This window comes from Rhineura floridana, chromosome 14, assembly GCF_030035675.1.
Source record: "Rhineura floridana isolate rRhiFlo1 chromosome 14, rRhiFlo1.hap2, whole genome shotgun sequence".
Lineage (NCBI taxonomy): Eukaryota > Metazoa > Chordata > Lepidosauria > Squamata > Rhineuridae > Rhineura > Rhineura floridana.
This window is the reverse complement of record NC_084493.1, coordinates 14,286,731-14,310,196: the sequence shown is the minus strand read 5'-3', so window position 1 is coordinate 14,310,196 and position 23,466 is coordinate 14,286,731. Positions and strand designations below refer to the sequence as shown.

The window sequence follows — 23,466 nt, the reverse complement described above, 5'->3', positions numbered from 1 at the left end:
ATTTGGATCCAAAAGCCCTTGCCATTGTAAAAAAGGGGCCCTTTGCTTTCTGGAAATCCTAGGTTCTGGGGCAGATCAACCAAATGGAGGAATTTTTCATCACCCTGAATTAGAAATCTGTACGGTGAACAGTCTGGCCGTGACAGGGACACAACTCCGCCTCCCCCGCCCAACCTCTAGGCCACCTGTATCCTCATCAAAACAGAAGTAGATCTGGCTTGGGCCAGTAATACAGCAGATAGCGATGGGGCCTATCATTGCAGTTAATGCAATGTAGCTAGGAGTCACAAAAGGCACCCGCTCTCCTGTGGGCTGCCATACTGACACGGCAGCAAAACGGGTCCCAAGTTCACTTTGGGTTACGCACCTAACTTTAATCACAGTGGAAGGATCTTGGTAGATGTGCTAATGCTACCTATTTAGCTTTAACACCTACACTATGGCAAGCACGTAGTGTGTTTCTTTCCTCCGGGTCTCCAAAGAACAAACTCTGCTCCTATTATAGCCCTTCTGTTCCTTGCTACAAATTAGCTTGAACAGGCTCCATCAAATGTCCCTAATTCACTTCTATGGCACTCTTCCTGAATCATTCCCATTCTGCCAAAAATCAAGCTTGACCTTCAACTCGGACCTCTCACCCTGCTTCCTAACCCACTTATCTCCAACCCATCACATTTCCCAAATGGCAGGTGTCCCTTACTGTCTCCCTTCAGCCATCTCCAGAAGACTGCCTGCTATCTACAAAGGTTCCAGGGCAGTAGCCTTCCATTTTTTCCTTGTGGGACCCACCTTTAAACCAAACCCAAACATGTGTTTCTTTTTACCATATATTTGTATGTAGTAGTGCTGCTATTGCAAGCCACCTTAGATCAGGTCATGACCTGGAAGCGGGTTCTGACCCACCAGCTGAAGACCAGTGCTAGTAGAGAGAGGGAAGATGAGCCAATCCACAAGCAGGTTCGGTAAGTAACTCCCGCCAAAGAGCCTGGAATTACTGCCAATGACAACTATGTTTTCTGAAAGGTACAGAATGGCAAGAAGCTGGAGGACTGTTCAGAAGGTCCCCCTCTATGCATAAATCTAAAGCAGAGATAGTCGACATGGTCCAGATGCTGCTGGACTCCAACTGTCATCAGCTCCAGCTAACTTGGCCAACAGCCAGGGCTGATGTGAGTTATAGTTCAGCAACATCTGCAGGGCCAAAGATTCCCCACACCCACTTTAGAATGGCAAAAATGGCAGCACTTCCATCACCAAAGTTGAATCAAATACTTCCGCTGACTGCTATTCCTTTGCAGGCCTTTTGTCTCACCTTTATTTAGAGCTTGGTCCGTCAGTTTTCCTACAATTGTCTCTTGCACCAACTCGTGCCCTTGACTCGCTGCCAACTTCTCGGCATGCCGCTGCCTTACAAGATCACGTCTTTGGGCTATTTCTTCTTGCGACAGAGGCCTACGTACCATTTGAAACAGCATTAATTTTAGGGAAAGCTATTCTGGCCAACAGATACCTCCTTTGCCATTTCTCAAGAACTGTTACGGAAAACAATCTGATAGACTTGTGAGGCAGCATGAATTTGAGCAATCCAGGAAGACACTAGTCTACACTCATATTGGTGGTATTTCCATAAATTCAAGGCATGAACAAATGTGTCAGCATGGCTAGTTTACATCAGATCTCAAAACAGTGAAACCTCAGTTGGGATTATGTCTCCTATCCCAAGCATGGTGACAACATTATGATAGCTTTCTTGGCTGCTGTTGGGGTTTCTCGGGTGCAACAGAATTCCAAAATATTTAAGTGGTCTTTCAATTTGCCACACATTAAAGCAGAGTAATTAAAAAAAATGCAAGGCAGACATTCTGGCCAGCTGCTGGCAGGAAATGCATGTGATAGGAGCATTAAAATCAAGCACCTGAATATCATGCCAGCAATGAGCTGTTCTCACTATACAGCATCAATCATTAGCTTAATTGCTTTATAATGCCTTATTGGAATTCTCAATTTAAAAAGAAATGGCATGTTCCAGTTTCAACTATGATTAGCATGTAAAGAATATATGATGCTAATATAAAAAACTGAAAACTGTATAGGGATTGCAATTGTTTAGTAGCCAAACGACTATTCAAAAACTCCCTTCAGTTTAAAATTGATTCCACATGTGTTGGTTGGATCCATATGCAGATAGTCTTGCCTGGAAACAAAGGCTGCACTTCAAAGCAACCACAATAAATGGTTAACTTCCTCTTGAAAGACCCATTTTACTTGGTTAATTTCATAAGTAGGTGCTATCCACAAACACTGTCCTACAGTTCTGACAGGATGTGGTATTGAACATTGTCCGTGCCCAATAATAGATGGAGTTGATTAGGGTCAACTCAGACCACAGCACAATTCACAGCCAAGGGACATGACTGTGCTACAATGTGCAGAGCCCTTTAATGCAAAGTCATGTCGGTATTTATTCAAAAGATTGCACAGAGATCTTTGGGAGCAAAAAAAAACCCAACAACATTCATTGGATGACACACATTTGGAAAGTTGTTACTTGATGCAGAGACTGTGGAGCTTACAGATCACTTAAAAAAACATCCTTCGGGGAATAGGAGATTGCAAAAGCAAGCGTGTTAAGGGATGAAACATATACTAGTCTTTGAGTTTAAGACAAGTAAATAAGCTGCTAGCTGAAAGCAAAAGGAAGCAAGAACATGCAGAGCTGAATAGGAAAGCAGCAATTTCATGGCAAGCTCTTCTTGAAGTAGGAGGATTTTAGGCAGCTGAAGAAGAGAAATAAAACCCTATTGTAAAATCTTAAGGATAATTCTATTTACTTGTTTTTAGGATTTGTACCCAGCTTTCCAGCCAAACCTCCTCAAGAGGCTTGCAAGGCTGCTCATTGTATCACAATAAAGCCAGCCATAAAACACAAGGGGAAGAATGGAAAGCTATCAAAACATTTCCAGCATTGCCCATCAAATAGTTCATCTACTTGTTTCTGCTAGGGCAATGGCCCTTTTATGAGCCATCTCTTGATTTTCCCTCCTTCAAGCTAAAAATGAGGGATAGGCAAAGAGTGAAAGGAATTTTACAAAACCAGAAAGCCTTCCTGAACTGTTATAAATCACCCACAATTTAAATTTGATGTATTCCTTTCATCAGTTCTCAGCTTTATCATCTTCCATTAGTAGATAGACTTTTGCGAGCTGCCAATTTATTGCCTTGGGGCCAAGTCCATAGTAGTTAGTAACCCACTTGTCCACACTCCCCTATTAGTAATTTGGCCATCATCCAGCCCCCATGCTTTGGTTCAGAGGGTGAAGGATAAGGGGCAGAGTCAGAGGTCACCACCCTTTTTGGATCAGTGGGCACATTTTGAATTTTGAGAGTGCTGTGGGTGCCAGCACAACATGGCTGCCATGGGGGGGGGCATGGCATAACACAAAATTAGAGAGCGTACAGTCATGGTGAAGCTTTTCCCATCATTGTATTTGCATACTAGCGAAGGCTTAATCTGTTGAATTTCTGCCTGCCATACAGCTGTTAAAGACACAAGAACCCTGTTTTTCTTCAGTGTCAACCCTAAACTAAATCCTACATTGCCATCCTGTACCCACCTACCTGGGAGTAAGCCCCATTAAACACAAAGACTTCTTGTTGGAAGATTCAGGACAGACAAAAAAATTTTTTTATAACAGTGCAGGGAATGCACTTCCACAAGAAGCAGTGATGGCCACCAACCTGGATGGCTTTGAAAGAGGATTAGACAAATTCATTGAGGATAAGGCTATCAAGAGCTACTAGCCATGATGGTCAGGCTCTGCCTTCATAGTTGAAGATGGTGTTTTCCAAATACCAGTTGCTGGAAGCCACAGGAGAGTGCTCTTGCACTCAGATCCTGCTTGCAGGCTTCCCACAGGCATCTGGTTAGCTACTGTGAGTACAGGATGCTGGACTAGATGGGCCACTGGCCTGACCCAGCTGGCTCTTCTTACATTTTTATGAGTAGACATGTATACTATTGTACTGTAAGTTAACTATCCAATGAATTCTCCATGAGTGGCTGGTCTTTCGGTCCTACACAGGAGACAATCCTAAGCCCCTTTGCAAAGTGTTCACGTTTGTCTGTGGTGGTGGTGGAGGTTTCCGCAACACCCACCCACCCATTGTGTAGTAGTATCTGCAGAAAACAGCTTCAAGGGACTACCTGATCTCAGACAAGTCCACCACAAGAAAAAGACATCCTAGCTGCTGGCGGAAAGCGAAGGGCAAATTACAGAGATTCCAAAGATTAGAAAAAAGAACAGAAGGAAGAAAAGTGCACTAAAGGAAAAAACAGCAGCTCTTTAGGACTCCGGCAATTCCTGTTGCCTAGTATCCAGACAACTCACTTATCACAACTCTGACTTCACTCATCGGCTTAAAACACTGACAGGCAGGAGCAGTCAGGCTCACTCATTCCACAGAAATGGCTTAGAAGGGTGCCTGTACATTGTGCTTCATAATGTTCTTCCTAGGAGGGCCAGAGACTTTCCTTTAATTAAAAAAGAAAAGTAAGCTCAGAGCCTGGGGAGCCCTGCATGAGGGCACCTATAATAAAGGCCTTCGCAGATACAATGGCACCTGCAGGCACCACTCTGGTGACCCCCAGACTAAGTCAGAGGCTTTAGTGAGGAGGGATTTGAAGAGGGTGTGACAGTGCCATGCTGAGAAGTTCCTGGCGTAAAAGTGAGAAAGAAAGCATTTGCATCTCCCAAACTCTGTAAAGATATACATGTATGAAAAAGTAATTCATGCAGCATAAAGATGATTGTCAGATAAAGCCAACACAGATTGCTAAAACATGGTTGCAAGAGGCAGAGGCAATCAGGTAACCTTTAAAGACAGCTAGAAAACCCACCAATGACCCACTAGTCATTAAAAAGCTAACTATGAGCATGATTCTGCCAAAGTAAAGCATTTCTAGTCCCACTGATGAAAACATAGATACATCATAAGCTTTCCCAATAAAATCAAGGAAATGATAAAAAATCTGAAAAGGGGGGGAAATCAAAGAGTTATTTTAGAAAAAAACATTTTAAGCAGCAGTAGCTGATTTGAAGGAAACAACTATAATAAAAACTTCTTTTGCAAAAAGTGTGGCTTGATACACGGTACTTTAAATGTATACTACAATGTCACGAATTTTAAAAGCTACTTTTTTACTACTTGCATTGTAGCACATATAACAGGATGAAATGGTTCGGTAACTATCAGAGACACCAATTCACATTTAAAGATGCAAATTCCACTTAAGACACAGGGGGCTAACCTGTTGCCTTCCAGATGATGCTGTACTACAACTCCCATCTTCCCTGGCAATTTGTCATGCCGCCTGGGTGTGTGTGATGCGAGTTGGGGTCCAACATCTGGTGGGCGACAGGCTCCCTACTCCTCCTCTAGGATGTTAAGTGACACACATCAGGACAATCTGCGAAAGTGCTCTTAACTCCGTTTTGGGGAACCTGTGGACCTCCAGATGTTGCTGAACTACAACTTTCATCATCCCTGGCCATGTTTGCTGCAGTTGATGAGAGTTGTAGTTCAGCAACATCTGGAGGGCCAAACATTCCCCAGCGCTGTTCTAACTGATAAAACATTCAGGTGCCAAGTATGTAAGTTTGTGCCTGAAAGCAAGGGAAAGAACCTTTCAGAGAGACCATGGAATTCTTAGCCTAATATCAATGAAGGCTCACCAAGTCAGAACTTGAGCCCTGCATGTTGGAGGAACTGCCTCTCCTTGTTATCAGCCTGCAGGCCAGTTACAGTCAGGCAATCAAGCTCTGTGTCATACGCCTTCATTGTGGCATGTTAAAACTATGACATCAAGCATCCACGGTTTTACAGTAGTGGCCCCCAAGCCTTTGGATTGGAACAAACCATTTATAAAACATGAGGAGCCCATCACTGGCTATTTTCTGTGTGTGGTGCAAGACTTTCTTATTTCTCCAGGTGTTTGGTTGTATATATGTACTCAAGCACACAGTCACACATATTTGAAATAAACCTTTATCAAGGGCCACAATACTTCATCTTTTAATTTATTTTAATTAAAAGGCATAGAAGAAAACCAGTGTCATGAAGAATAGATTCTCGAGCACTTTGCTGCAGAAAGAGTTAAAACTGAGTAAGTTTAATAAGGAATTTGAAATGTTTTTGGTGCCATAACCCTATTTGTTTCATTAATTCACTCCTGCTGCCTGCCACCTCATGTTCATGTGGCCAGGGAAAAGCACCTGACCCAACCCAATTTCACTCTTGTTAATAAAGGCATTCCTCAACTCCCACTGCTGGTTTGCAGAACTAGAAGCAAAACTGTCACTATAAAATTGTCACTGTAAAGCAGGCTTACAAACAGCTAAATATCACCATCTAGTGGCCTAAACATCCAGTGCATCTTCAAACTAGAAATGATTGCATCTCTTACATCAGGAGTGCCAATAATTAAGGCTACTGGAGTCCCTAATACCATCATACTAGACCCTTATCACACTCCATACAGTTCAGTAATTTGCAGGACCCAAAAGCCATAAAACAGCATATCTGCTCATTTACAAGTAGATCCACTGGTGGAACAGCCCAGGCTTATCTTAAAAAATATCTTAAAAACAATTCCAACACATGCAGACTGACATAAGGTCTCTACTTAAAATGCTTGTTGAAAGAGGAAGGTCTTAGATGCCAAAAAGGTGATCAAGATGGCGCCTGTCTAATATTTAAGGGGAGAGAATTCCAAAGGGTTGGTGCCACAACACTAAAGGCCTGATTCCTATGTTGTGTGGAACAGACCTCCTGAAGAGATGGTATCTGCAGGAGGCCCTCACCTGCAGAGCACAGGGATCGACTGGGTATATAAGAGACAAGACCGTCTTTCAGGTAAACTGGCCCCAAACTGTATACAGTTGTATCTAAACCAATGCATGCAAAAATAATTGCAGCAAGTCACATCTGGGAGATGAGGCAAGCAGACAACAAGCAGTGGACTTTTCACAAGGCTTTCTTTTGCAGCCTTTCCACTTCTCTTTTTTCCTGTTGAGTTCAAGAGCCTTCTCCTGGGAAGAAAGCAATTATTACACTGGAAAACCCTGCATTCAAATACAAATTAGTTGTTGCACCAGGAGATTCTGTATTAGCTTGATTTTCCACTGCAGTTATTGCTTTCTGTGTAGGAGGGAACACACCAGCTTGAGGCATTCCCACAAACTCATTGGGTAGAGAAGTGAGGATGAATGAGGGAGAAAGAGCATTTGAACAAGCCCTCTGGTGCTACACAATGTGGTCATCAAGGTAATATGAAAACAGAAGTTGTCAAAAAGCTTGCAAAAGCACTTGGAAGAATCTTTATCTTCTCCACATGAAACTAAACTGAGGGTTTGTAAAAGACTGGCCTACATAATTTGATCAAGTTATAAAGAAACCTTTTTTAACTTTACAATTTACGTTTATATTTTCACCATAACTTTCACTCTTTGACAAAGCATTTATTCTTTGAACCACAAATAAAATGTAGAAACATTTAATGTGACACAACAGTCCGCTCTGCATTTGCCAACTAGTTCTTGAAAACAGCCGACCTAGTTTGACATAAGGGCAAATAATCTTACTGGGCCCAAATCAAAAGCAATCTAGACTTACATACTGTGAATTAGTGCCTAATGCCATTGAGTGGAAGGAAATCAAATGGCATCGTATTCTCACCTTGGCTTGTTCTGTGGCAATGTCTTAGCATCAACTGCAAACATTTTGGAAACAAAGACAATGACTGGGGCAGTTTCTTCACTGCTGCATTTCATAAACGCTAAGCAAACATAAAATGAGAAAGTTACATGTCTTTCCAAGGTCTGATGAGAGAGTCTCTGGCTTTATACTTATTTGTCAAATGCGAAGTTAGTAAGTGAATCCAGGAGGGAAACTTGTTGAATTCTGCCCAGACTTAAAAACAAAGCATGTCTTTGGACAGTCTGTTCACGTTTAAATAAAAGATAGCAGAGTTTACGGCCTCAAATGCTTTCCCCTTCTCCCACTAAGAAGGTTACCATTCTAAAACGAGACTCATTTGAATGGGACTTAAGCTAAAAGACGTCCAATCCATTGCTAAGGTTTACTTACCATCTTTCAGGTCTTGGGTTTCTTGTGGTAGAGAATCAAATGTTTTAGCTCCAACACACATCAACTTCTCTGCTCTCTCAGCTGTGATATCAAGAGGACTAGGGAGTTTATTACAGACCATGGCTTAAAGCTCCTTGCTAAGGATACACACAAATGTTTAGAAGAGAGGAGATAGATAGGAGGCTGTGGAAAACCCATAGGCGTGTATCCAGTAATCACAAGACACCCCTTGGACAAGTGTTTGCCCAAAGCTAAGACTTGCCAGAGGATGCAAATATGAATCACAACTAAAGGGCTCTAGGGGAAGGATTTTTGGAGGCACTTGGAAGCCTGGGGAGTAGGAAAAGGAGCAACTCTCAAGTATCTCCGGCACTGGTGAGGTGCTCTTGACTCATGACTAGAGCTCCCCCACCACCCCACACTCATATGGCTATGCGAATACTGAAACAGCCCAGAAGCTACTGGGCCTGGGGAACATTGCTAGGGGAAAGGCTGCAGCTCAGGGGCAGAGCAGCTGCTTTGCATGCAGAAGGTCCCAGGTTCAGCCCCTGACATCTCCAAATAGGACTAGAGATTTCCCCAGTCTGGAATGTTGGAGAATCACTGTCAGTCGGTGCAGCCAGTACTGACCTAGATGGACCAATGGTCTCTGGATGGACCAACGGTCTGACACAGTATAGCGCAGCTTTCTATGTGTCTGTATTCAATTCCCTCAACCTCTCCCGCATAAACGGGTGGACTATGCTCTATTTGATGAAACAAAGTAAGCCAATAGTTCCCAACTTTTTCCCCCCCATGGACCACTTGAAAAATCTGTTGAGGGCCCTAGAGGTCCACTTAAAGATTTTTCTGCCTACTGTAGTAATTCTAATGGCTTTGCTTGATGCTGCATAATTTTTAATTGTATTTTTATTGCTTTTTGTTTTATTATTGTGTTACACTTTGCATCCCATAGAATTCTAGCTGTAATACAGTAAAATATAAGTAATAAAAGAAGCAGTAGAAATACAATTCAAAATAAATATGGGCGTTTTATGTGGATGTGCCATGGACCGCCTGAATAAAGCTCTCGGACCACCGGTGGTCCACGGGCCACAGTCTGGGGACCCCCGGTGTAAGCTTTTAGTAAACTGTAAATAGCCTTTTCCTTAAGGATACAGAGAACTGCCTCCGATATTGGTAGCCACTGACTGCAAATGGCATTAAGCTGAACCTTCGGGTCGGTGTGGCGCAATTCACGAGCACCAATTTTCAATCCCAGAGAAGAGACTATTTTATCAATTTTCTCCTTGTCTCTACAAAGAAAGCATACATATGTAATTACAGCATTGCATCCAACTGATAGGTTGGGAACATTCCAACCTATTTTAAATACAAAAGCACTGGCCTGTTGCTATTAAGGCATCGCCTGGAGGCAAGCCTTGCTGATTCACACCACACACAGCCCCAGATTATGGCTCGCCTTCCTTCAGTTGGTAATGCCCCAATATGGAGTTGAGCACCAAGCACACTGAGCATAAACAACAAATCCCAAACCGTGTCACAAAAAGTGTGAGTGTCAGTGGGAATTTCCTACCTTTGCTATCAAAAGAATAAGACTCGGGGATGCTTCTTTGCTTTTACCTTTTCATAACTGCTTCATAGAGGCTCCATATGTTTTCCAGCACGAGTTGCACAAACAAAGGCTTCTTTCCTTTCAACTGGAAGAAAGCGTATATTACACAAACTTAAGATGCCCTTTATAAAATGCTGGAGAGTTTGAGTCAGATCATCACAGGTGTAGCGTGCGCCTGCGGAGGATTTGCTATAGGGCTTCTTGGAACCCATCCACCCTCCCCTGAGGGCATGCAAAGCCCTAAAGTAGCCTTTCCCAACCGGTGTGCCTCCGGATGATGTTGGACCACAACTCCCATCAGCCTCAGCCATTGGCAATGCTGGCTGAGGCTGATGGGAGTTGTGGTCCAACAACATCCGGAGGCACACCGGTTGGGAAAGGCTGCCCTAAAGCATGCCATTATAGAGGAGGCTTGCGCATGCGCTAGATAACTCCATAGTAGGGCCACAATTCGAACCGCCCACACACAGATGCTGTGATCACCGTGAACTGGATCGAACCTTAGGTTTGCATAAATAAGCCACAAGCTGCGGTATAAGAGAGTAAGGCCTGGCCTACAGATGCAGCCAAATGAAGTGGTGGAGTGCTGAGATTAAAAAAAAAAGTCTGCACTTCTTCCTCCTGCAGTCATCATACTTTTGAGAAATCCCTCTTGCAAGGAAAAAGCCTCTACAAACAGGGAGAAGAGCTGACTTCAAACCTCTCTCCTAGTGTGCTAACTTGCAGGAAGATGGCTTTTGTTTTTTTATGTACCTAGTGGAGAACATTGGAAAATCTGAATGATAGACCAACTGTCTAAAGGTGTACAGTCCATTTTACTATCCTGGGATTCTGTCACTTCATTTCACCATATATATATTTGGGCAGACGCAGCAATTCACACTTCTGTTATGGCTTAAATTCAGCCTGAATTTAAGCCATAACAGAAGTGTGAATTGCTGCGTCTGCCCAAATTGAAAATGCATGCATATGCACAAACAGATGCACAGCAAAGCCATGAGCAGATGCAGTGAGTCTGGTGAACAGAGGAGATTACGATTTAATCCAAATGTTGTCATCACTAAATCATCCGAGTGTGTGAAACTGAGACCATGGACACCAAACTCTCTCAACCAGCCCAGAGCAGCCATACTAGAAGGGGTCAAATACTAATGATCTGTGGCATTTGCTATGGTACAGCACAGATGAAATTCTTCCCAAAATTCATGAAGTTAGCTCTTGTCTCGCTAATGCTAATACAGCTACTGGAAAAATACTCACTCAGACTGTCAGGGAGCCTGCGGAATGAGCCAGATACCTTCAGAGTATAAGGCTAGGACCTCACATAGTTGAGCTACTGTGAAGTGTGTGTGCTCAAGCATCCTTAATGACAGGGGGGAAAGGGAGTGCACCATCCCTCGCTGTGATTGGCAGGCAGCATGAAGTCTATAGATGGGCCAGGGCCAAAATACTAAGAGCATGGCTTTTCCCTTTGTCTGGTCAAAAGGACAGTATCTGCTGGCCACTGCACTTAAGGCTTACTTCAGGCTTCAGCAATCAGCTTCTCCATCCACTGATCTCAGAGACCCTAGCTGAAGAACACACTTTCTAGGTCTAGATTCATCTTCAGCTTGACAAATATGCTGAAGCCAACAGTACCAATCCACACATGCATCAGTGTTGAGCCTGCATGGTGCTGAGGGTGCATCTGTCCACACCTGCTCAACAATTGGATTGCTGATGCTGTCAGTTTTGATGATCCCAAATGTTGTGGGGAAGGGAGAGGGAAAAATATATAGTCACCTACCCCACTCCAAAATTTCATGACTGGCTCTATCAAAGCTGATAGAGCCAACTGCAGGAGCAGTGTTCTTTGCACTGCTCCCAGTCCAGCATCTGGAACCACATGTGCTCCCTCAGCAAGAGAATCTGGCTGTTGCCTCCTCTGAGTCTACAGTTTTAGACTGTAAGGTCCTAGGGGGCAGGGGCCTTCTTGTTACTCTATAAAGCACCAAGCACATTGATTGGGCATATCAATAATCAGAATCAATCATCAGTATAGCAGCAGCAATATTCTACATGTTTGCATAACCAGAATGACAATTTTTAACTATTTAAAACTAAAGTGTTTGGATTCCAGAAAGTGGCAATACTGCATACCTAATTGTTGTCAAGTAACTTTTTCCTGGTAGGAAAAAAATAATATTAAGAGCAGGATATTCACCAATAAACCCACCTGGTCACTTTTCATGATCTTCTTTGTTTTGGTATTGAGATAATAATCTCCCCACAGGGTCTTCAACAGGACTGAAGATTTGATTCCAATCTTCTGGCTATACAGTTGAGCAAAATGCTCAATGCTGGGGAACAAGCAAAAATAAGCCGTTACCCAAACTGTATCTAAATAAAACACTTTTCACAATAACATAGCTGTGCCAACCTACAGACTTACCACACATCTGACAAGCATAGCTATATTCTGCCTGTGGAACAGATGGTTGTCACAGTAAGAACAATTGACATATTTGAAGTTGGAAGTCTCAAAACACACTCTAGTGAAAGAATAAACATCAACACGCATGCCACAAGTTCCTGACTCCACTGCTGGAAGGCAAGGGGTGGGTTCATCCATTAATGCTTATCACTTGATGACTGCAGAACTGTAATGATTTGCAAATGAGCCACCCCATACCTAATACCACACCAGATGCCAAACTACATAAAAATCTTTTTGTGCCTCTTATCTGAACATATAAGATCAAAACAAGAAAGCTGCAATTCTATAACCACCAAAGAGGGAGTAAGCCCCACTGAATTCAATGGGGCTTGGTTCTTAATAGACGTGCACAGGATTGAGGTATTAATATAGTAGACCCCCCCAAAAAAGCAAGCACACAGATGAGAGCATTTTCAGCAGTGAAATTGACAACTGCAGAATGTAATTCCACACGACATCAGAAAAACTCCATCCCTTACAGGTTTTAAATGGGTCTTAAAGGTCTAATTCTTTTTTGGCCTTTAGCAACTAACTTGTTCCGAGTTAGAGAAGATCATTTTATATTACGCTAGATTAGCATGGTCCTCTTGGCTTCTAGTTTTTGGAGACTATTTTGAGATTTTTATCATGTTTTTTACGGTTTTAAATTGCATTTTATTGTATGCTTGATATGCGTGAACCCCCTTGGAAAGAATTTTTTCTTAAAATGTGGCATACCAATTTTTAAAAAAAATGTCAGCACAGTAGTATCTCACTAGCTATATTTTGTCCAAATCTCCTAATTCCAGAAGACTACAAATAAATTCCAGTTATTTGCCTTCCTTCTCTAAATCAACATTAAGTTAATTTTACCATCAGCATTCATTCCATCCTTGCTGAATACATCACTTTTTAAATTAGATGGAATTTCTATTCTATTATTTTCCTGTTTTACACAAATCTTTAAAATAAAAGTAGAGATGCTTGCCTTTTGGAATGGAAAACATCAGTTTTGTTCTGCCCTACTCTGGAGAGAAGGGCATGGCTTGATTAGCAGTCTCTGGATTTGTCCAGTCAAGTCCCCAAACCTTTAAACATATTCTCTCTTAAGGTTCCCCCACCCATACGACCCCAATAAGTATTGTTTCTTCATTTATCGAGGCATAGCTAAATGCAACAATATTTGGGAATGATTCAAAGCATCTAGACTTCAGAAGTGTGCTCATTCAGTGCATTTGACAAAAACATGATCAGCGACAAAAATATAAACAAAATTTAACAACATTAAAATGACTTGGAGAGATGGGTTCTAAGCCCATTTAGTTCTTCAGCTCCGCCTGCCCCTAAACAACTGATTATTAGAAGGCGAAACAAGCATTTCATGGATGTTTAGCAGCACATTTTGTTTTGTCTAGGTTTTCAGGCTTCACTGCAACTTTAAGCACACAGGTAAACAGGGCTATGGAGTCGGAGTAGGAATCAGGAGCAATTTTGGGTGGAGTCGGAGTCGGTAGAAATGTACTGACTCCAACTCCGACTCCTTCATAAATGGCAAATGTATATTACCTAGTAATAACAAATTTACTGTAGTAAAATGGTGGCACAAGGCATTTCATCACCACCACGTGAATCCAGAGCTTGGAAAATTTACTTTTTTGAACTACAATTCCCACGAGCCCAATCCGTGGGGCTGATGGGAGCTGTAGTTCAAAAAAGTAACTTTTCCAAGCTCTGGATTCACGTGGTGGTGATGAAATGCCTTGTGCTACCATTTTACTACAGTAAATTTGTTATTACTAGTTAATATACATTTGCCATTTATGAAGGAGTCGGACAGTAGAAAAATAGAGGAGTCGTAGTTGAAGGTCTGGCGTACCGACTCCACAGCCCTGCAGGTAAAAGAATCTGCTCTTTAAATATATTATTGATGTACTTCAGATTTTATTCTTGTTTTTAAACACTTGTTTTAAATTGTTTTGTAAGTCACTTTGAGTTCTCTTTTTGGAACGTTATTATTTTGAATAATTATTATTATTATTAATAGCAGAGAGCAGCTCAATTTATAGTGGTTACTAGTACGTTTCTGGCTACAATACAAACACCAGGTTAACTTCTAAAACTCTGATTTGTCTGGGCAGAAGACATCTACTTTAACTATAACCCCCTTTTTGCTGCCAAATGCCTTGGAAGACATCATAAAAATTTGCTGGCTGGGGGGAGGCAGTCAGGCGCCTGGGGTAGGAGTTAGCCACCCTGCTTTAGAGAAAAGGAATAGCTCAGTGGTAGGTCTCAAGTTCAATCCTTGGCATCTCCAGATCAGGTGAGATAGCAGACAATGGGAAAGACTAGCCAAAAAGCTGCTGCCTGCCTGAGTAGAGAAAAGTGGCCTAGATGGACCAGTGGCCTGACTCAGTAGGAGGCAGCTTTTATTTCTAATATTTCTTGTAGCTATTTTTATTCTGTAAGTCACTTTGAGACACTTTGGTGTAAAAAACAACAAACAGAACAAATAATAATTTTGGGGAAATGAAAAAAATCCTTAAGATTTGCTGAGTTTCATGAATTAAGGCATACAGTTTTAATATCCTACTTCATCCTTCAGTCTAAAAGGGAATGTACTTCTGGTGATCAGAGAGACCTGCCTTCACAAGCTGGGCGACCTTCAGATGCTTTGGATCCTACCTTTCATCAAACTCAGCCAGCATGTCTATACTGGCTGGAGCTGATGGGAATTGTAGTCCACACACAGAGGGCACCAGGATGGCAAAGGCTGAGACAGTATAAAAGCAATTTTTGGTCAAATGAACGAGTAGGATGGCAAAGGCTGAGACAGTATAAAAGCAATTTTTGGTCAAATGAACGAGTAGGCTCCTTAAACCTTTTTTTCAATTTTTGCATGTGCCTAAATAAGATGTATACAAAAGCATAACTGAAAAGTTTAGTTGCCTTAATGAAAACATATGATCAAATCACTAATAAGTCTCTATAAACTCACCCAAAGCCCCAGCCATCAATTGCACTAGCAAACACCACGTTTCCCTGATCTGGTGAAAAGTAAAGATGGGAATCATCAGTATATTCCAAGCCTGCACTCCAGTCATAAACTTGATCGCCATGAGAAGAATCAGAAGTCAACTGAGTTTCCATTTCTTTCTCCGCCCTTTCTTCCAGGACTTTGGAAGTGAAGAGAGTTGCAGTAATTGCATTCACCTAGAGACACATTCCATTTTATTTATTTTCATTATCCCCCACCTTTCCACCGCAAGAGAGGATTCAAAGTAGTACATTTTAAAAGGAAATGTTAATGCACACTAAAATATCAGAAATATAGCAATTATTCAAACCATTCTCAAACAGCAGCTACATCATCAAAATTCAAACAAAGTTCAAGCCTTTCAACCAGTCATCCCAGAAACTCTGGTAATAAGACTGCTTTTGCTCCAAACTTGCCTGGAGAGCTATCCCAGGTTTTTTAAAAATTATACACACACACACATATACATACACACATATACATTCTCCAAGAAGGTCCTATTCCTCATGCTTGCAGTCTTAACTCCAGAGGCCAAGGTACTCAGAGCAAAGCCTCCTCTGGTGGCCAAGAGGGCATGGGAAGTGGCAGATAGGAATATACAAACTGTAACAGCCAAGCTACATGTTACATTAAAGGTACTTTTTACCAATGAGAAATGACTATGTCCCTTTCTTTAGAAAAGGAGTGGTTTTCAGTGGGACAAGGATTAATTCCTGAGCCTGATCTAGACAGGCCCCCTATCTTGGATTGCTTTTTCTAAGGAAATAGATACAGCCAGCTCTTAGTTAAAAACTACAATTAACATAATGTGTAGACCAGGCCTAAGGTATCTAAAATCAGCTTAAATAGTCTGGATCAAAGTCAAAGCCAGCATTTTAATTTGACCAGAATGTTAACAAGAAGCCAATAGAGCTGCTTTAGAATTGGTGAAATATGTTGCCTGTGATTGGCATCAATGAGGCAGCAGCATCCTTGACCAGCTAAAGTTCTTTTAAACACTTTAACAGGAACCCTCACACAGAGCATATTACAGTAGTCCAGCTGTCCCCCAAGCTGGTGCCCTCCAGGTGCTCTGACTGGGGCTCATGCCAGTTGGAGGCCATTAGCTTGAGGAAGGCTATATTAGTCCAAATGGGAACACACTAAGTCTGTGGTTTACTTGCTGCCTTTTCCACTTTACAAATACTGCTGATTACGACTAGCCAGCGAGTTAGAGCTCTCATTACCTGTTCCAAGATATTCTTAAGATGAGAATATGCTTCCTGAGGGGTAAACTTGAGTTCTGTTATAAGACGATCTATTTTATTAATCACCAGGACTGGACGAATGTTTTCTAGCCAAGCCTGTCGCAAAACTGCATGAGTCTAGTGCAAAGGAAAACATGTATATTGACATCATGCCATGAAACAGTTAAGGAAAATATGACTTCTTGTCTAACTCTGGCCTAATTATGTACTCCTGGTTAGGAAGCAGGGTTATATGCACCTTTCTTCCAACCATACATTCTTCACGTATGTTCCCGGCCTCCCCCAACACCACCTCACATGCATAACACACACTGTTTCAGCACAATGAACACCATCAGTGGTTAAAATTAAACCAGGTTTGCTTCTAAACTCACTTTGCAAATCCTGATTGAAATCAAGAGTCTGAGAATTTTCCTCATGGAAGATCCATTTATAAAGACATCCATGTGTCAATTTCTGCTGGCATGCTTTTACTACATGGCCAATAATAGGATATTCTTGGATCCATAGCCTGCCTTAACATATATTCCAAACTCCATCTTGCATAATTGCATTTTAAATGATCAACACTTTCTGAATAGTAGTTGATGTTTCCATGTATTGGAAATGGGAACATTTCAATCCCCCCCCATCTGAAATATGTTCTCTCTGTTACCTGTGAGCAGACTCCTTCCACAGCATCTACCACAATGATGCAGCCATCACAGAGTCTGACAGCTGTGGACACTTCTGAAGAGAAGTCCACATGGCCAGGGGAGTCTATTAGATTGATGAGATATTCCTGATCATCTAGAATCCAAGGAAAAAGTTTTGTTTTTAAAAAAGCATTTTAAAAGTGTGTTTGCCCACTTGTAACATATTGAGGGTAGTTCAGAAGTGGGTGAGCATGTGTGCGCCTCGGGCTCAAGCAGTGCCCCCTCCCTTTTTTCATGAACTGGGGAGGCAGACTAAAGCTTCCATTTGTGCTTTGGAATAAACCACAGTTCCTCATTACATCTAAATATGGGAACAATTTGTTCAAACTGGAATATGTTCAGTTACCATAACCTCAGTTTGATCCTGTTTTGAACAACAAAGTCCCCTGCATTGTAACCAGATGTAACCAGAAACTGCTACTTGTTTCAAACTGCAAAATTAGAAATATTACACTGTTCCGCATCCAAGGGAAAAAGCATGCAAGCCCAACATTCAGCCTTGTTACATTAAACCATGGTTTAGCATGACATCTGAACTAGGCCTTACAGTAGTGGTTTAATAAAACATCATCTGTATTTTACATTCCATTACCATCTTTAGATTTTATGTAAATATTGTGTTTCAACAAGAACATTTCATGAATACAGTGTTTAACAGCTCAGATACACAGAATGTGCTAACTATATTACCTTTTCCAAAATGCAATGAAATTGCACTTGATTTCATTGTAATTCCTCGAATCTGCTCATCTTCTCGGCTATCCAAATACCTCAGCTATATGAATTGCAAGAACAGAAATGGGATGATTTGTAGTCACATTTTTCAGAAGTTTTTCTTAGAAAAAAGTGTGAATAAAAAACAATTCTGGATAAAACACTGGAAATGTTTAAACTGTACCTTGCCTGCTAATCTGCTAGAGATTATTCCATTGTTAGAAATAAGACAGTCAGCTAAGGTTGTCTTGCCTGGGGGGAAAAAGAAATGCAAAGTAGTATACAGAGAACAAGGATGAAAAACCACAAATATATTTAAGAGTAAACATTAAATTCTGCCTTCCACGACCATAAGCCTCCTCCCCTTAACTGAACAGAATTACATAGTTTGGAGATCTATGAGGACAGTCAGTGTGGGTGCACACCACAAAGTTTATTCAGCCCCATTGAACATGTTGGACAAGTCAGATCCTGGGCATAAAATAGCTGCAAGCACTACAAAATCTGTCTGCACAGCAAAGTCCAAGCTATTTTTTTCATCCTATTTCATTTTACATCTGCACTTTCCCCCCTTTCTGATAGACTGACAGTTTTGCAACAGGCATGAACAAGGAACATTTATCCAAAGAGTCTTCCTCACTTTTGAAAATTATTCTGCATATCAGGGGGGGAAATTCTCAGCCTTCTTCACATGGTAGCTTTGCAAATGAAAGATGATTTTCCACAAGCCTCTTATATATGCATATCTAGGCACTATATGCATCGTGCAGAACTTATGCACCCTTTTTTTCCTTGTTGACAATGGACATTAATAGGTTTCCTTTTTAAAAAAAGAAATTAAACAAAGTGCATTCACATTTTTTTCAAGACCTCTAGATGCACTATTTGCTATGCATTTAGCAGCACACCAAAGTCACATAGCTCCTCCCATCCTTATATTAGCCATACCTTTTGAAGCAGGGAGCTCATGTAAGCTCCCAGCACAATATAGAATCCTAGGAAATTGGGGTTCTGAATTGCATGGGGAGACTCTACTCACTGCAGCATGAAACCTGCTCTAGACATTAAGAAGAACACAGTGTGAGGGATTGTGCAACTTTGGGGTAGGGGGCACATTGACATTCAACATGAACACTTCCAAGAGAAAGTTATTTGTGCCCCCTTTAATAATCTCAGAGAACACACTGTGATCTATATTGATAGATTCATTTTCCAGAAACTTTCCAAGTTATGAGAACAGCCACATTCTAGGCCAGGGATGGGGAACGTGAAGCCCTCCAGATGCAATCGGAACTCCCAACTAGCATGGTGAATGGTCAGGGATGATGGGGGTTGGAGTCTTTCAACATCTGGAGGTCCACAGGCTCTGCATCCTAACTCTGCGGGTGGAAGTTAAAAGTGACAGGTTTCAAAAGATGTTCCATGTTGTCTTCGTATAGAGAAACAGACTGTGTTTGTGCTGCTGATAGCAAAGTGATGCAGTAAACAAGATTGAACCACTAGCTGAAGAAAGGCAAGGATGTTATCTATATGACAGTCTTCATGTGATGCTTCCCAGGGGCATTGCAAACAGGATGCTGGAACAGATGGACCCCCTTCTGATCTATTAGGAGTCTTCTTATGTATCCACGTAGCAAGTTGTCAGAGACGAGTTATTTAATACACAACTACATCACAGAGCAGCAAGCAGTTACGCCATAACACCACAATGGCTTAAGAACCACTGGCATATTCATTAATGGATTCACATGAATGTTCCATTATTCTTGAATAGTTGCTGTTCATAGCATAGTTCTGTCTCTTACCATGGTCTACATGGGCTAGGATACAAATATTCCTGATGAAGGCAGTCTTTTTCTGAAGTCCAGTCGTCTTGTTTGAATTTGAGAGAACCATGGTTGGACGTTTTGCTGAAAGGAAAAGCATTTCATACTGAAAAAAAATCAAACTTATCAGGAAACTGCATGGTTGCATGTAAGCTTTAAGAGAGACTGGATTCAACTGGCCAGGCAGTAGGCACAAAGAGAATGGTGCTGGATAGGATGTTGGGTTCTTCTATTCTCCGTTTGCCCCCCGCTCCCAGTAAATCACCATTTGGGGGTGACACACAAAACCATGGTTCTAACGGAAGACCAGCATGAATGCCTCCACCCATTCAAACAGCAACTAAAGTTGACAGCTACAGGACATGCAAGATAAGGATTCTCTAATGAGCCAAACACACCCAAGCCTGTCAAGCAGGTGGGTAACAAGCACCCTACATTATGGTCAAGTACTCCCATTTTTGCCTCATCCAAGGCACAGTGGTGCCAGCTCACCAAGCTATATACTCTTTATTGTCTTCCTCCTCCACCACCCACGCCCATCAAGCAAAAGTTTCATCCCAAGCCACCACACAGCTGCTAATTTTAATATCATATTTGCAATGTAATTAACAGTTAAAGCCCTGGCTGTACCCCAGATCTGTTCCAGGAACCACACCCTGGTGACTCTCTACAGTTGCAACAGCATCTTACATCAACAGTCAACAAGGTCTTTACCAGGCCTTGACAGTAGAAACTTCAATTTGAATTAAAAGCTAGTGATTCATCTTAGGGGCTGGGGGGGGGAGTAAAGAACTGGATTGCAACATTACCCTGCTTTCCCATAGTGTCCATGTTAAACACTTGTGCCCCCCTCAAAAAAAGGAACTGAGTTTACGTCTTATATAAAACCTGCCCCCAACAGCTATCACTTCACCTACCTTAGCATGACCATGATGAAACAATCTGTTTCACAGTTCTTCAGGAGACACACAGCCCTTTCATACACACACAAAAAAAGCAACTGTGTTGGGTCATTAGAAAGAATCTAAACAGTATCTGTAGCCTGGTATCTTTATTAGAACCTGCTACAAAAAGTTACAACGTGGATTTTCAAGTTCACAACAACTCTTCTTCAGTCTAGATGTTAAGCCTTTTTGCACCAGAAGCCAATGCTGTGAATTTTCCAGAAAATGCTCTTAAACAAATTAACATGATTTGCACTGGAGTATTTTCAATTTGCATAGGAACATTTTCTGATGCCCTAGAAAGTGATCTACTTTACCATATTTATTTTACTTGTATTTAGTAAACAAAGCTAAACTCTTGGAAACTGTCAAACTTGCCTAATATTGTATTTGCAATTGACATCCGTTCATTGTTACTAATGAAGTGATGAAACAAAAGTGGGGTTTTTTTTATGGAATAAGAAAGCACTGGAAAATTTTCTGCATTGGAAAGTTTTCCACACCACATCGCTCCCATACACACAGCCTACCCTCTTCTGTAACATCTCTTTTATATTTCATCTTAAAGCTATTACAAATCGCAAATCGGGAATTGTCATCATGCTCAATAACATCATCTTCTCTCCTCACCCCCATTCCCTTTTCTTTGTTTTTTGTTCAACATCCAGCCTGGAAGGGAGTCCTGGTGATCTCAAACACTTTCTCATTACACTGTGACTTTTCAGTTAGTGTTAGCAAAAATCTTGCACTACTACTGTCACTATCCTTTCAGGAACAACAATAAAGCGAAAATGCCATGTGCCTAAAGGTAAAGGTGTCCCCACACTTGTAGTGCGAGTCGTTTCCGACTCTTAGGGTGACGCCTTGTGACATTTACTAGGCAGACCGTATATATGGGGTGGGATTGCCAGTTCCTTCTCCGGCCTTTCTTTACCCCCCAGCATATGCCGGGTACTCATTTTACCGACCACGGATGGATGGAAGGCTGAGTGGACCTCAACCCCTTTTACCGGGGATTCGACTTCCTCCTTCTGTTGGAATCGAACTCCGGCTGTGAGCAGAGCTGTGGCTGCGTTACAACCGCTTACCACTCTGTGCCACAGAGGATCTGTCATGTGCCTAGGGATGCAAAATTCCACATGTATTTCCATGAATGCAGCCACACATACTTTTGAGTGAGCATGCACAAAGATTTGACCTTATGCCTGCAAAATCACCTCTGCACATTGTGACATTTATACCCTGTCTTTCCACTGTGGGGCTGAAGACAGCACCCATGGGCTTCCCAGGAAATCTCTCATCCAGGCATGGACCAGACCTAACTCTGCTTAGCTGCTGCATCATGTACCTTCGGCATCATGTACCTGTCTCTAAGGCTGCAATCCTATGCACACTGACCTAGGAATCAGCCCCACTGAACCACAAAGGGGCTTACCTGCAAGTAAACATGGACAGGACTGTACAATAAAATCAAATAAAGTCAGGTGAGACTTACATCTGTGAAAGCATGCACAGGAGCAGGACTGACATCAGAGGCAGACATTGTTGGGCACCTGCCAAGGCTCATGCCTCTATAGGGGCCCCACTGCCACTCTCTAGAGACTCCTGCTCCTCATTCTCTTTGCTATCATTACCTGTGCTCACCTGCTGCCCTTGAGAATCCAAGCAACAGCAGTGGAGAGATAAAGGAACACTCTCACCCTAACTAGCACTGTCCCTCTGATTGGTTGCAGGGGTTACACCCAGAGGGAAAAAGCAAATAAGTCAGGTGTGGGGAACCTTTGGCTCTCCAGATGTTGCTTAACTACAACTTCTGTCAGCCCCAGCAAACATAGCCAATGGTCATGGATTATGAGAGTTGTAGTTCAGCAGGAAGGCCAAAACAATTGACAAAAGGAAACAGTAGTATTTTGGAGAGGAAGAGCCATAGAGAGAAGGAGGCCCACTAAGGGTACCTTGGCCAAGCCCCCATCCCAAAATCCTAGAACTAGCACTGCACAGGAAAAACGGAATTATTTTAGTTTCCATAGAGATAGCCATGTTAGTCTGTTGAAGCAAAATCTAGGATTCCTGTGGCACACAAAAGACAAGCAAATTTATTGACGGCATAAACTTTTGTAGACTATAGCCCACTTCATCTGATGCATGAAGGATTACACAGATACATACATGTTGTTGTTGTTGTTGGGAGGGGGGGAGATTGTTAGCAACAAAGTCAGCCACAAATGAGGGGAAGTACAGAGATTATTATAGAATTAAAACCATTGTTGCTGATGACACACACATGATGGCCTTGGTATGGCCAATTAACACAGATAATGTGATTATAGCAACTACTTTGTACCGACTGAATCCACCCCTCACAGGAGCTCAAAGAGGCACACACTGTTCTCTCACCTATTCTCCCTCCCTTATTTATTATTGTTATTGTTATTAACATTTATGACCAATTCTTCACCCACAGGTCCCAGGGCCTGTTAAAATACAGCATTAATAGCAATTAAAAGCAATCTGAAGTCATAAAATAGGGTGGGTCCTAAAAATATACACGCCACAGGTGTCAGAGGCTAGGGTGAAGATATACACGCCATATATTTAAAACATTTTCTTTAAATGTATGTTGCCTACGCAGTATTACTCTCACAACAACCCTGCGAGGTAGGCTAGGCGGAGGCATAGCGGGCTGGCCCATGGTCGCACAGCAAGCTTGGTGGCCGAAGGGAGAGACCTGAATCTAAGAATCTCAGCCGGCTCAAGAAACCCTGTCTCTTCCTCTCCCACCACCCTTCAC

At 42.0% G+C, this 23,466-nt stretch overlaps 1 protein-coding gene across 1 annotated transcript in view; it reads right to left on the bottom strand.

Moving 5' to 3' along the window:
- The window catches only part of EFL1 (elongation factor like GTPase 1), a 74,454-nt gene that overhangs the window by 50,789 nt on the left and 199 nt on the right, over positions 1–23,466 (bottom strand). Inside the window, exons 2-13 of the mRNA XM_061595228.1 lie at positions 19,711–19,815; positions 18,090–18,157; positions 17,882–17,966; positions 17,152–17,285; positions 16,476–16,613; positions 15,211–15,425; positions 11,976–12,099; positions 9,769–9,845; positions 9,304–9,440; positions 8,146–8,268; positions 7,735–7,834; positions 1,313–1,452 (exon numbers count right to left, since the gene is read on the bottom strand). Coding sequence (XP_061451212.1) covers positions 1,313–1,452; positions 7,735–7,834; positions 8,146–8,268; positions 9,304–9,440; positions 9,769–9,845; positions 11,976–12,099; positions 15,211–15,425; positions 16,476–16,613; positions 17,152–17,285; positions 17,882–17,966; positions 18,090–18,157; positions 19,711–19,801 — 1,432 coding nt within the window. The 5' untranslated portion in view covers positions 19,802–19,815. The remainder of the gene's footprint in view (positions 1–1,312; positions 1,453–7,734; positions 7,835–8,145; positions 8,269–9,303; positions 9,441–9,768; positions 9,846–11,975; positions 12,100–15,210; positions 15,426–16,475; positions 16,614–17,151; positions 17,286–17,881; positions 17,967–18,089; positions 18,158–19,710; positions 19,816–23,466) is intronic.